This window comes from Sinohyriopsis cumingii, chromosome 10, assembly GCF_028554795.1.
Source record: "Sinohyriopsis cumingii isolate HCF-2022 chromosome 10, ASM2855479v2, whole genome shotgun sequence".
Taxonomy (NCBI): Eukaryota; Metazoa; Mollusca; class Bivalvia; order Unionida; family Unionidae; genus Sinohyriopsis; species Sinohyriopsis cumingii.
This window is the reverse complement of record NC_142970.1, coordinates 111,227,359-111,241,790: the sequence shown is the minus strand read 5'-3', so window position 1 is coordinate 111,241,790 and position 14,432 is coordinate 111,227,359. Positions and strand designations below refer to the sequence as shown.

Here is a 14,432-nt window from a genome sequence, read left to right as displayed (position 1 = left end):
CCTCGATTTAATTTTTTTATCTGACCGGGAGTTAGAGTGACATTAACGTGACTGTACGACATTTTTATAATAAACGCGGTTGATCTAATTGTTACATATTCTCTACTGGGGCATCAACGACTCTCATTCGGCCACCAACACCTTCAAGTAGCACTGCTTTGTCAGAGAGTATGACCGCGATTGCTCTACAACCATCAGGAATGATCGGTGGACCAGCTACTTCTGCTGGTACTCGAGCAAGACGCGCTCGAAACGTTACATCAACGACAGATCGTCTAAATAAATCCAGATGTTCCAACGAAAAGTAATAAACCGGATACAACGTTGTAAAATCGCGCTGAGATATTTGCAACCCAGTGTCAATGTTTTGATCACGTCCCAAATATGACATCAATCGATAATACGCACGTGCAACATGATTGTGTTCAAAATCCAGCTGTATGTCTTCAGTGGGTTCTTGATGTCCGTTGATTCTTAAGGAAACCTCAGAAACTCCAAATGAATCAAATACCATAGGATTTCCTTCTTGTCTTATTTACTCTGGAATTTGCCTGAATCGCAACGAATATATGTCGTGGTGCTGACACTCCCTGTTGTTGTGATATTTGCCACGTGAACAAACCAGGAGCGTTAATTTGTGCGCTATCCGCGGTCATTGAAAGCCATGATAACAATGATTTACCACTTTGATCCATAAAGGAAAGTAGTCGCTTTTCTGCAGCGATAGATGGAACCATGACCGGCATCCACAAATATAGCTTTGTCAGCGTTACTTTATCAAGATCAACTGCTGCATCTCGCCATATGGCATCATTGTCATTTTGTTTCCTAACAAGTGCTACTGTGTGTTTGGCGCCATATATAACATGTCTGCAGAATCCAAAAATATGAGATAAAGGAATGACGCATGAAAACTCTTCATCACCGTTTAACACCGATCTGCGTGCTGCAAAACCTAAAATAAAATTTTCATTCATTGATACTACTGCAGGCGTTTCTGCGGCTCCGTCTGCGTTTCTCACATTACCTATATTTACATTTCTGTTTTCTGGATGATCGGATGTATCTTTTGCAAACATCATCGTTGGACCAGCGGATCTTGCGAAGTCATCGGAATATCTTGCAAGACCGAGTATTGTCGTGGCAACATCAACATAATTATGACATATTTCAATTTGTCTTCCATCAATGACGTATGCAGTGGTGTTAAATAATGCCATTATACCATTATTAACAAAACCAACACGATCACCAATTTCGTATACAGTACCATCTGCTTTTTCGAGTTTACCTTCAACTTCGATAAATGCTTCACAGGGTAGAAAATATCTACTTGTATCATGAACTTGCAATTCAATTCTTGAGTATGAGTTAGGTGTTTATGCATCATAAGAATAGTATTGATAATCGCGTAAAGACTTATCCCTTCTGACTAGTTTGTCCATGTCAAATGCTTCATTGGATGTAGACTCAGCATTTTATTATAATTGTTATGATATAATACGAAGACCACTTCCTGCTATCAAACTAGAAGTTATATTTTTTTATATTTCCTTAGCGGAGGGTACATTAGCTAATGCTGTCAATTTTTGATTTGCAGCCTGATTTATTATCTTACTAACATCTGCTGGCATAACCTCAGTACTCGGTAATTTTACAGGCTGGTGAATTTTCCTTCGTCGACGCAATAATTGTAATATTCTGTCCTTAATTGCCGTGAACACCAGGAGCTTTTTCACGAATAACATCAATAGCTTTCGTTGATAATTGTTTTCCGATTGGCCCTACCTTGGAGCTATCCTTGTAAATAATCCTTGAACAACGTTGCCAAGTCCATCCCCGTAATACTCACTATAAACGGGTAATCGTGAATTCACTACTCTGACCAGCCGGGGTCTCTGATGAGATTCATATATGATCATTTTATTTGTTAAACATTTATCTAATCATGATGACTTCAGTCACTGTCGACGAGTTCATCAGTGAGTTCTCGGTAAATATGAATATCCATAAGACCACCCTGAAATAATTGCTGACAAATATCGGCTGCTTCATTGATTATTTCTGGTGAATTATTGCCAGCTCGTCTGCCTCCTATGAGAACTTCTAACCGCGATACATCATTGACAGCACTATCAGGACAAATAATATGACTTCCCAAACCAATACCAGTTGCTCCTTCTTTTATTGTTTTCTTAAATAGTCTTAAGGGCGATCTTTCTTCTTTTGATTTTTTTAAGTATCTCTTCAGACCCTTTAGGTTCCGACATCAACCTTTGCTGCGGTGAAAAAGATTGTTGTTGTTCTTTTTGTTGCAGGAGTGGAGGAGGTTGATAAGAAGGTTCCTGCTGGGAGAGTTGTTGTTCTATTTGTTTCACTCTCTCTTTATAAAGCCTCCGTACTTCTTCAAAAAGCCCTCTATATTCTAAATCATCATCTCTGGCTTGTTTTTTAATTATATATATATACGATATATACATTTAATAAGACTATCATCATTTACTTTTTCAAACCCAGGTTTTAAAATATTAGATATATTAAATATACTAATTAATATTTTTTCAGGTAGTTCTTCACTTTTAGTACTTTTAATATCTTCAACAAACCCTTCCCTAAATTTTTTAATCAGTGCAACGTTCTCTTTTATTTGTTTAGACTCAAGTTCTTTCTTCACGTCAGCAACTTAAGTACGAATTTCACCAATATCTTCAAGTATTTCTTCACCGGTGGGTGGAGGTTGAGCTGCGGCTATTGCAGTTGGAAGATCTCGTAAAATCTTTTTCGTTTTCTTGGTTCTTGCTGCCACCTTTTCAGTTTGTTCTGCAGTCTTTTTTAATACTTGAAGAAGACTTTCTTGTTTTCCCCCTGGCTCTTTTTTAGGTACACTAATAGCAGTTAGGACTTATCCAGTAGCTGCAGTGACAGGCTTAAATAACTGTTATGTACCTTCAACGTCTTCTACTTGTGCTTCCTGTCGTTGTTATAGATTTTGTTTTACAGAATCTCTCACGGGAAGATATTTCTTTATTGCTTCTAGTCGATCTCGTGCTAATCTAGCACTGTTTGCTTCTCCGATGTTGGCCATTTTCAATAGCATAATTTTTTAATTCATAGCAGCGGGAAGGGCGGCGACAACGAGTTGGTTCATTTTTTGTAATCGTTTTGCACACCTAACCTATTTCCAGCAGGAAAACAACGCAGCTAACTCGGACAGGAACACTTGAAGATACACTCTCCGGGTCCTAAAAAAGTTACGTTTTTTTCTTCGTCATTTTAATCCTCCTGCGTGGAAGGATTATTTTGACGTTTGGAACCTTCTAAAATTTGTAGGGCTGTGCCTCAAATATAAATATCGTTACCCCCCCCCCCCTCCCAATTCAGGCAAATGATTTTTCGTAGAAGGATTATTTTAACATTTGGGGCCTCCTAATTCTTCGTAGGGTTCGCCCTCACTGCTGCTCATGCTGTGTTGGCTGCTTCTTTTACTCTTTAAAACTTGTCATGTAATCAGAGCAAAGGGGTTATCCATAAGATCGCAGACATAACAAGGGGACTAAAAAGTCTACATGAAAATAAATATTAACATGCACCAGAATATTGTATATCATGTATGTTTATATCATCGTTTTAGACGAATTGTAGAAGACAGAGAATGGCTGTTAAAGAGCACTGACCCTTTGAGTAGTTTCCCTTTTCGTTTGGATCATTTTGGTTTTAGCCTTAGATTGCTTTCGACTATTTCGTTACTAATCGCTACATAAATAATGAAAATTTATATTAGGAACATTTACCATTTATGCCCTTCAACGAGTTTTCGACAATTATCTGCAATACAATTCTTGACGACGTGCAACTAGTTATTTCGATAACACTGGCAATTATTACGTTGTTCTTTTTAACAATTGTTTTATTTTATATTTGTTTACGCCGATCCATCATCCAGTCTCCTTCTTCTTCTTCTTCTTTTTCTTCTACTATTTCTTCTACTTCTTCTTTTTCTGCGTGGGTTCGAGTCTAGGAATCGGCTAATGTGGGTATGTGCGAAAGCTTGCCAGTAGCTTCTTGTGGGTTGGTGGTTCTTCCCGGGCTTTTCCTTGGTTCTTCCTCCACCATTAATACTGGCCACCATGCATAGCCTATCGTGTGCTGAAAAATGGCGTTAAACCCGACAACAACAATAAAATCTTCTTCTTCTTGGTACTATTATTATTATTATTATTATTATTATTATTATCATTATTATTATTATTATTATTTCAGGTGCAGAATGGGGAATAACATATTCAGGTAAATGAAATATTTACGTAGGTATTGCCATGGAGATATAACTTTTTAATCATCTTCTTTAACAACGATTTGACGTGTCACCAAGCGTACAGCTTTAGAATCATCTATGATACATATTTGCGGCTACTGCACCTTGATAGTATTGGTGATTGATGCTGAATTTTCACTCGTATAATGGAGTTCGTATTATTGCTTACAATGTATATGTGTGTGTGTATATATATATATATATATATATATATATATATATATATATATATATATATATATATATATATGCGTTATGTAAAGGATATTGATTGAGTATTGATTGAATATTGAATGTATGAAACAAACTACATAGCTTTCACCGCAAATGCAGTACTAGATATTGTAGAAAACATGAATTAATCCAGCTGTTTCATATTTTTATGGTCGATGATTACCGAATATAGGAAACATTCAATATCTAAACATGTTTCGCCGTTTTGCAATCATATGACCAGTCAGTGATTCCAAGTTTGAATTTTCATTTTACCAAATATTTGTAGTATTTGATTTGGACAAATGTTGCTGTTGAGTAACTATCGCCAATTGAACATTTGTCAACACTCTTTTTAGAAATAGGTTAGTGTATTTACTCGCACAGGTTGTGATTTAACCCCTGCTTGTCCTCGGGTGGAATTATGATCCAACATCGCATGCTAAATTCAATAAACTGGGGACTCCCTGCGTTAACATCAACGTACTGGAGACTGCCTACATTAACATCAATGTACTGGGGACTGCCTAATTTAACATCAGTGTACTGGGGACTGTCTACATTAACATCAATGTACTGGGGACTGTCTGCATTAACATCAATGTACTGGGGACTTCCTGTATTACAATAGGCTGCTGGACCATTCTCTGTATACACGCAGTAGGTTGGTCTTGGACACTAGTATAGAAATCCTTGGTTCTCCTAAGGTTAAACCACACAAATATCCAACGGTTTTACACATCTTCTAGCATTAGTTTCAATTCAGAAAAGTATGTGTATGGCAAACGGGTCATTTTCCGAAATACGTAACTACTAATGTGATTGTTGTGATAATAATAATAATAATAATAATAATAATAATAACAATAATAATGATAATAATAATAATGAGGGCTTCGCATAGCGCCTAATCGTTAGAAGCTGTAAGCGCTTTACAACATTAGAAAACACATAACACATAAAAGACAACGTATATAATGATATGATTACCAAAAACAAACACCATGAAATTAGAACACATAAAATATTCTGAAAATATTTAAGGTAGGAAATATTATTAGGTCTTTAAGTTTGTTCTTGCAATCGAGATAGATTAGTTTAGATAGCACTCTTGAATGAGATCACTGTCTTTGTATCTACGTTCAGTGGACAATTCATTCCACGTTGTTGAGCTCTGGTATGCATAAGAACATTGTCCATATGACTTCGTTTGCATTAGTGGGAATAATGAGTATATGATTGTCAGAAGAGAAGCATACGTATCTTGTTCGTGTGTACACATTGGTGAGGTTGGATAGGTATGTTGGACTGGAGTCCGTTTTGTGTTTGATTCTGGATCGAATGGGTAGACAGTTTAGGGTACAGAGCGGGCGGTGGGGGGAGGATGTAGGCTCCAATCATGGTACGCCAAGGACGATCTGAGCCTCTTTGCTTTGAACTTTTTGAAGTTTTTGGAGTAGATATTGAGACGAACCAGACATAAATGAGTTGCAAAAGTCCAGTCTTGAAAGTACTAATGAACAAATGTTTTTTTTTTTTTTTTTTTTTTTGGGGGGGGGGCATAAACTGAAATATATTTGAAAAGAAATGCAGCCTTGCATATGTTTATGATATGCCGGTGCACTATGACAGAATTGTCAAGAGTAACACCTAAATTTTGTACTGTGTGAATTTAATGTTGATGTTGTTAATATTTATTGTTAGAGATAAAGGATATGCATGATAACGTTTTTTTCTGTTGTTATCAGAATGGTTTCAGTTTTATCGTCATTCATCTGCAGCTTGTTACATGTCATCAATGATTTCACATCAGAAATGCACCTCTCTACAGCTTGGATAGTAGCATCAATTTCCGTTGGGTGGCTAGATTTGTATGTTTGGGTATCATAAGCGTACAATTGGCGACACACGGGATGATGATCTATAACACTTGAGAGCGGCTGAGTGTATAAAATGAAGAGAACAGATCTAAGAACAGACCCCTGTAGAAAACCGCGGCATACATCATCTGGAGTGTTTTTCCTGTGCTGATTGGAATGATGGCCACGATAGTGTTAATAGTAATAGTAAAATAAAGTAGATCAAGTATTCTCTTAGTCGCATCCAGAAAATGACGAGACAATTGAACAAGGATTACATATATTTATATAGACCTATCCGATTCACATAGCGTGCTGCTATATCAACAGTATCGATTTTTTATTTGAAATGTGCTAAACGTGTGATAATCAGTTCACCTATAAACAATACAGGCCCTATACATACGTGTATAATTATATCTCCCAGAGTTTTTCAAGTTTGACGATCTTAAGTAATTTGACTTTTCCAAAATCGTATTCCAGGCATAGCAGTACCTCTGATTTCATTTGAAACGTTTGCTATTTTAGGTAAGCAATGACCGAAAATGTATATTATATATTTCAGCATACACATCTTAGTATGTTAACAATCAGTCGAGACATTGTCAGAAAGTTTGTATTCACATGCATCCACTGTTTCATTATTGTACAAGTGATCCACAACAAAGGTGGTTGGCAGAGAAACGATCACAAGTGCAACTTTTTAAGAGAATACAGATAAAGAAACTTGTCGATACTAAAGCTTTTTCCATTTTTAATACTAACTTGATATTTTGTAGAGATGTCTTTTAAAACTCTAAAAGAATCAAGCATGATGGTATATAGGAAACGTGCTTATTTTGTAAGCCATCCATATTTTGTTATCCTACGTAAATTAATTGCAATGCAATTATGCATAACATCAAACTCTAAAATATAATATTATCAAACTTAAGATCTTTCTTGCATTCCGTATAAACAAATCAATTAGGGAAAAAGAGATCAAATACATTTGAAAAGATTAAATTTCAATTTATTATCATTCTTATCGTAAAATATTATATTTCTGCTCAGATTTAAACGATTAATCCTTTGATAAGAAAGGGCATATCGGTAGCGGATGCTGATTTAACCCTACAATGTATAGTAAAACTCTGCTGTTCTTGTAAGTATATATACACACTCTAACAGGAAGGAACCACTTCTGAAATCAATTGACTCCAGCTATATATACAACTATAAAGCAGCATATCATACTAAACAGTGTAATTGATGCAGTTATTTCATGTGAATAACGTTGCTGTCATATGCTGAGGAGCTGGCTGGATGCCAATTATGTCGAGAAATTAATTTGCCAGTCAGAACAGTCAGGAAAGATTTTCAATGAAGATTTGCTCACCAAAACAAGATTTATTTTTGTATTTCACGGTACAGTTCTTTACTTCTATTAACAATTGTTAATGTTGAGAGTTTGGGACGTGATTGTGGTTTTTTTAGACGTGTTTGTGTACCCAAATTACCTTGAAAACGGAACTGGATGATATGTAATAGTATCTATGTTCTCTAATGGCATAACAAAAGCATAGTACGAACCCCTCCGATTATAATGTGCACCAGGAGAGTCCTAACGAACACTCACATAACACATATCTATCTATCTATCTATCTATCTATCTATCTATATATCTATCTATCTATCGTCACAGAATAAGGTGACTGGGAGGGACAATGGTTGGACATGAAATTACATATCTGTGGCATGATACCCCAGTGCTAAACATCACTATAAACTGCCTCACTGAATAGCATCGTGACGTAGCGATATGACAGAATTGGCTTCTTTTAAGCTACTTTAAAAATCCAGATCACACACACATTGTCTAATCTAGGTATGGTTACTGATGTAATCGGAGTCATCTTTAACATTTGCTCCCGTTACTGTTTTATTTTTCGTCTCGGTGAAGTTAATAATCGCCACTAGTGGTGATAGATACAATCGAAATATCCTAATGAATTATGTTTACAAACTCGATCACGTGACACACTTAGTGGTAGATTTGATTAATTACATTTACCCAAGAAAATATCCGATATCTTTTACCGGTATACCAACTAATCAATTCAACACTAGACCGTATCATCCAGTACAGTGTTTCTAGCTTTACTGGTCATAGAACGGAATACCTTACGTGATAGTCTTTCGTCTGTTGTCACTTCGTCTGTTACAACATATTCATATTACCACTCCTAAGTTATTTGGAGGATTGCCACGACACTTCCCACACACACACACACACACACACACACAAACGCACACACACACACACACACACACACACACACGAATTAATCATACCTACCAGTTTGTCCTGAATACAATTGGAACCTCCTTAATTCTAATACGGCAGCCAGGGCAGCGATCTTTAAATTTGTTCTAGCTACGCCTCAGTAATGAAAAGTCGTACTGGCATGTGGTTTTCAACAACAAGATTTCTTATGATACCTACCATGATCCAATAAAAAATGGATAGTCATATCAACAACGTTTCCTTTACCAACAGATAGGTTATAAATGAAATCAGTGCCGATCTGATACCAAATTTGAGAGCTACAGCTGCAGTGCTGAACATCTCACTATTGTTGCTCTTACTAAACAAATCCCTTGGGTTATGGTCCAAAGAATTCCTATCATGTCTTATCATATATAAGTGGTCCTAAATGAATATAGTACTACTGGCACATCCAATACAGCTACCGCGGTTCCATCATAAAGGTGTTTTCGTTGCTAATTCTTATGAAATGATGGTCGAATTGTGCATTTCAGACATCCAGTATGGCCACATCAATGACAATTAGAAAAACTGCGTAATTTTGAATTCTCCATGATGGATATAAGTATGGTATTTTCGCTCTAAGACTTTGTATGATATCTTGATAATCTCAATTGTAAATTACACCAGTCTGATCTACATCATGGCCACCATAATGGATATCTAGAAAATAGTATGATTGCTGCTTGTCCTCAATCACAGGTCACAAATAGTTTGTGGTTTCACCAGACAACTTCTATCAAGTCTAGATCATCCAAATGTAAGTGATGTATATATGATATCCAATATGGCCTCCATGGATGCTATTTAGAAAATCGTGTTATTGTTATTCCTCCCAATCACACTTTCATATCAGCATGGGGGTTCACCTGAGGACTTCTTTAAGAATCACATTTATGACATTAATATGGTGATGAGCGTTTGTCACAAACGGTCACTATGATGGCCATCTTGAAAACAATCGTATTTCAACTCTTCTTAAATGGAAGTCACTTTGACATGGGACGTTTATCGGAAATGCGCATATCTTGTCAAGATGACCCTAAAAAAACTTTTCCTAGATTAAACAAAATACTTCGCGTTATTGATCAAGGGGAATTCCATTACTGTTATTTCTAAACCAAGGAGAAAAAGGTTGATCAAAGGCGACGCATATCAACAAAGCTTTCTGAGTAAATTAAAGGATATCTCGAGTTTTCATACTATTATATGGTGGGGACAACCATTATATCTTACTTAGGGTGTTTATTATTTAGTATATATATATATATATATATATATATATATATATATATATATATATATATATATGTCTTGCACAATCATTGTCTTGGCTACTTAAATTTTAATCTAATGAAAGTATCTGTTTTGGGGGGAAGGGGTTCAACATTAAAACAGTGAATTGTGCAATCCTCCTTATTAAGTTTAGCAAATCAAAATATTTCCAATCATCAAAATGATAAAGCAATGTGCTTAGCTTTACGGATGGGGTGGGGTGGGGTGGATGATGACTTTGAAACATGTTAAGAAATGGATGACTTCAATGACTACTTAAAGAACGCTACGCGGACAACCAAATATCAAACTGATTGATAACATTTTTGATGTACAATATAACAATAAAACTATAACTTCACTTGAAGGAAAATTAAATAATATCATTAACTATGAAAATTATTTATGTGGTATAGTCCTTCCTTATCAATATAACCGAACAGATCACTTAACTTTGTATGCATTCATGATCAGTTAAAAATGTAAGTAATTTTGATTCCAAACTATCAAGATGAAGATCCACACTTGGAAAAGAAGAATGTTTCTCTTTTTGCATTCCAACGTTCTCTAGTCAACTTTTGCGTATACTTCACATAATCAAATGAATACCCAACGTTCAATTTAATTTCTCTATATAACAGATCAATATTAAAGGAGAGAAAAGTTTCCAACTTAATGAATATTACATCATCATTAAGTTGGAGTAAACATGAGAGCAGATATTCTTTTGAACAATACCCTACACTTAACTATACATAGATATATAAATTATGTAAATCGCAGCAAGATTGCATTTGATAATTCAACTAACAGTTACAGGTATACACTTAAAACAAGCCATGTCCTAATGTTGACACACGATATTTCTATACTCAAAAGAGGCGGAATATGGTAGACTTAAAAACATATAATCATTGGGGTGAACTTCATATATATATATATATATATATATATATATATATATATATATATATATATATATATATATATATATATACATATATATATATATATATATATATATCGATACATATAATTACAGTTCACTAAATACCCTTAGGCAAAATATGCAGGAATTGATGTATGTGCGGAATATAATCTACATGGTATCTGACGAGAACGAAATATAGATTCAAAACGATGCTTATGCAGGGTCAGATTTCTTCCTATTTGTTGAATGTTTTGTACAATAGCAAACTATGCCGCTCTAGAACCAGGTTATAGAACAGACCATTCTCTAGTCCAACTAACCCTTTCTTTTTTCGAGAAACAGAAATGCACAGAACATTGTAGAAATTAAACAGTTATCTGTTGAACGATTTAGAATACATAGCACTTGTTAAGAAAATTCATTAGTGCCCGAAAAAACATGTTTCTCCCACAAATTGGAACAAGCTAAAGCTTCTTTGATTAGATTAATGACCAATTATATTGTTAATGTTTTTGTTAGAAATAAGAGGGTAACCTATATTTATTATGCTTCGTATAAGAAAAGACAACAGACTGGATAGGAAGATGAAATTACAAATGATATTACTATTTTATAAGGGGAAAATCAATAAATATGCTTGAAATAGAAAGGGAGAAAAGCTAGTCAGTAGAGATCCTTGTCAGAAAATCGGAAGGGCTTAGTATAAGAACTTGTGCAAATGAATCGAGGATAGGGAAAGGTTTTCAACATATTTGTGTAATTTGAGAAATAGAAACTATACAAGTAGGATGATGCTAAATGTATCTTGACAATTTACCCAAACTGAGCTATACATGTTAAGATAAACTAAATTATATTGTGAAAAGCAACAGTCTTATCACAATGCAGACCCAACTCAACCTGGAGCATCACCGAAGTTATAGATAATTCTAAACATAGATGTACACAAAGTAGATGTAGATGATTCTGCCATGCCTATCTCTAATAAATTAAGAAAAGTTTAAAATTACTGATTGTTCATACGTCTCAGACAACTCTATTTGCCAAGAGACTTGCTCATTCCTTTTCACGGGCACGTCTAATGCATTTAGTATATAAACGTCTTTTCTACTTTTAAAATAGGCGAAGCCGTCCAACGTAAGCCCATATTCATTATCTTTAGAGTCTCGAAACTATCTGTCCTTTTGTATAAGCCACAGGGACAAAATATGTAGGTATCACACAAAAAATGCTGCAATATTTTTAACCTTCCTCTATTTGGAAATTTCCTAATACAAGGGTATGAATATATTCCAACGGGTTCGAACTAGTTCACCATATAAGAAATTACATAAGTGTTCAAGAACAATTCTTGTATTGATGCAGTACGATAATACTTGCAACACTGTTGCAGTAATACAAATTTTCTGTGTCTTCGAGTGAACGATCACCAGTATATTTCATATATTTGTTAGTGTTTTATACATGTCTGTATAGTATTACCTGAAGGCTAAAACTAGTTTTAAATTTTAGATTGTTGTAAATCTATTATAGCACCTCCCATCACACTACTTTAATAGTGCCCCTGGGATTCAGTTGCATATACATTTAGAGCTGTTGAACCCTATACAATCGATTATAGACTTACTCACCTGAGGTATAGATTCAAGCATGCGCTGAGAACAGAAGAAAATGAGGCTGTGTTACATGCTACCAGGCTTTATGTAAACTAAGTGCACGTCACGTGCCTTCAAGAGCTTTTACTACAACACTTTTATTTTGTGTATGTAGTGCACAACTTGAACACTATGCAGTGTATTCGAGATGAGAATACGCTCCATTAGTTGAGAGACAGTGTTTCTTTAAACAACTATTGTAATTTTGCGAACTGTGAAGTTAGTCTCTCTCTCTCTCTCTCTCTCTCTCTCTCCTTAACGAGGTTTCGATATGTTTTCAAACATCAAGTCCTAGCCATATCAGTGTGTACTCTGTATATGTTCCTTTCTCTCTCTTGCTGTATGATATCAACATATGGGTATTCATATGTGAACGCATTCATTAGCTCCACATTCAAAACAGTTTCCACAACATGTTTTCTGAAGAATTCAGCATGACCCCCAAAGGTACTTACCCACATTTCACATTCAGCTTCCATTATTGCTTCTGTCTTTCACAGCTATACACACACACACACACACACACACACACACACACATACATATAGATGCAGATATATAGATACATATATATATATATATATATATATATATATATATATATATATATATATATATATATATATATATATATATACAGAAAATTTCAAATATCCACCAAACAGAACGGGATGATTGATCTACGCATTCTGCAGGTCCTTGCTTAATAATGCCTGGCAAAAATAATATTATATACAAATAATATCATACAGATATATTTACACGTGGATTGGGTCTGAAACTATAACGTTCATCAACTTAATCATAATTACTCTTTCTCTCTCTCTCTCTCTCTCTCACACACACACACACACAGACACACAAACACACATACACACAGTTGAATAACATATTCGACCAAAATACCAAATTAACAAGATTTAATTTGGTGTCATGATAGGGATCCAGCTTTGCTGAACATCAGTTATTAGAGAAGTATCATGGAATATGACCGCTCCAGTGACCTAGTGGTTAGGGCGTCCGCCCTGGATGCGGTATGTCGCGGGTTAGAGCCCCGGCCGAATCATACCAAAGACTAAAAAAAATGGTACTAACAGTTGCATCGCTTGGCGCTCAGCATTAAGAGGTTAGTGTTGGGACTGGTCAGCCTGGTGTCATAATAATGTGACTGGGTGGGACATCATGCTACAAGTCTGCGACATGATGCCCCGGTGTTAGACATGATTACAAAATGCCAGACTGCAGACATTGTAGCGATATGACTGTACGATTGTTAAAGCTACGTCAAAATCCAAATCAAACACACACACACACACACACACACGCATGGAAAATGAGATTGATTCTTTAGGTATTGCGTTATTACATTTATAATCTTCTCTTTAATTTTCCTTTAGGTTCAGCAATAGGAATCAAATCTACAGTATCCGAATAACAATTATTCGCTTTTTAATAAAACAAATGATAGAGATATGCCGTTTAGGCGGGACAAATGACTACAAAAACAATCTAAGTATTATATGTTTGCAATATATTGTACTACAGCAGTACGATGCTATTTAAAGTTGGATAGGTTAAGGTTTGAAACCATTCTTTAGTATTATGTACATATTTGTTGTTGTTATTATTATTGTTGTAAGGTGTAACGCCATTTTTCAGCACAAGATAGGTTATACATGGCGGACAGTGTGACTGGTGGAGGAAGAGCACGGGAAAACTCCGGAAAAAACACCTACCCACCTATTTGTATGCTGGTACAAGGATGCGTAGGCTAAATGTAACCTTTTGGTTGCTTCAGTCCTGTCATTCGACCTACGACATCCGAAGTTCTATCTGCCTAGGCTTTAATTACGTACTAATTTAGAGATAATAAAC

The 14,432-nt window shown here is 35.4% G+C and overlaps 1 protein-coding gene across 11 annotated transcripts in view; it reads left to right on the top strand.

Annotated features, from left to right (window-relative positions):
* Window positions 1–14,432, top strand: part of LOC149791026 (uncharacterized) — an 89,390-nt gene that overhangs the window by 13,953 nt on the left and 61,005 nt on the right. For all 11 annotated transcript variants that reach the window (XM_089972907.1, XM_089972909.1, XM_089972908.1 and 8 more), the window contains exon 3: window positions 4,261–4,287. In XM_089972907.1, coding sequence (XP_089829033.1) covers window positions 4,261–4,287 — 27 coding nt within the window. The remainder of the gene's footprint in view (window positions 1–4,260; window positions 4,288–14,432) is intronic.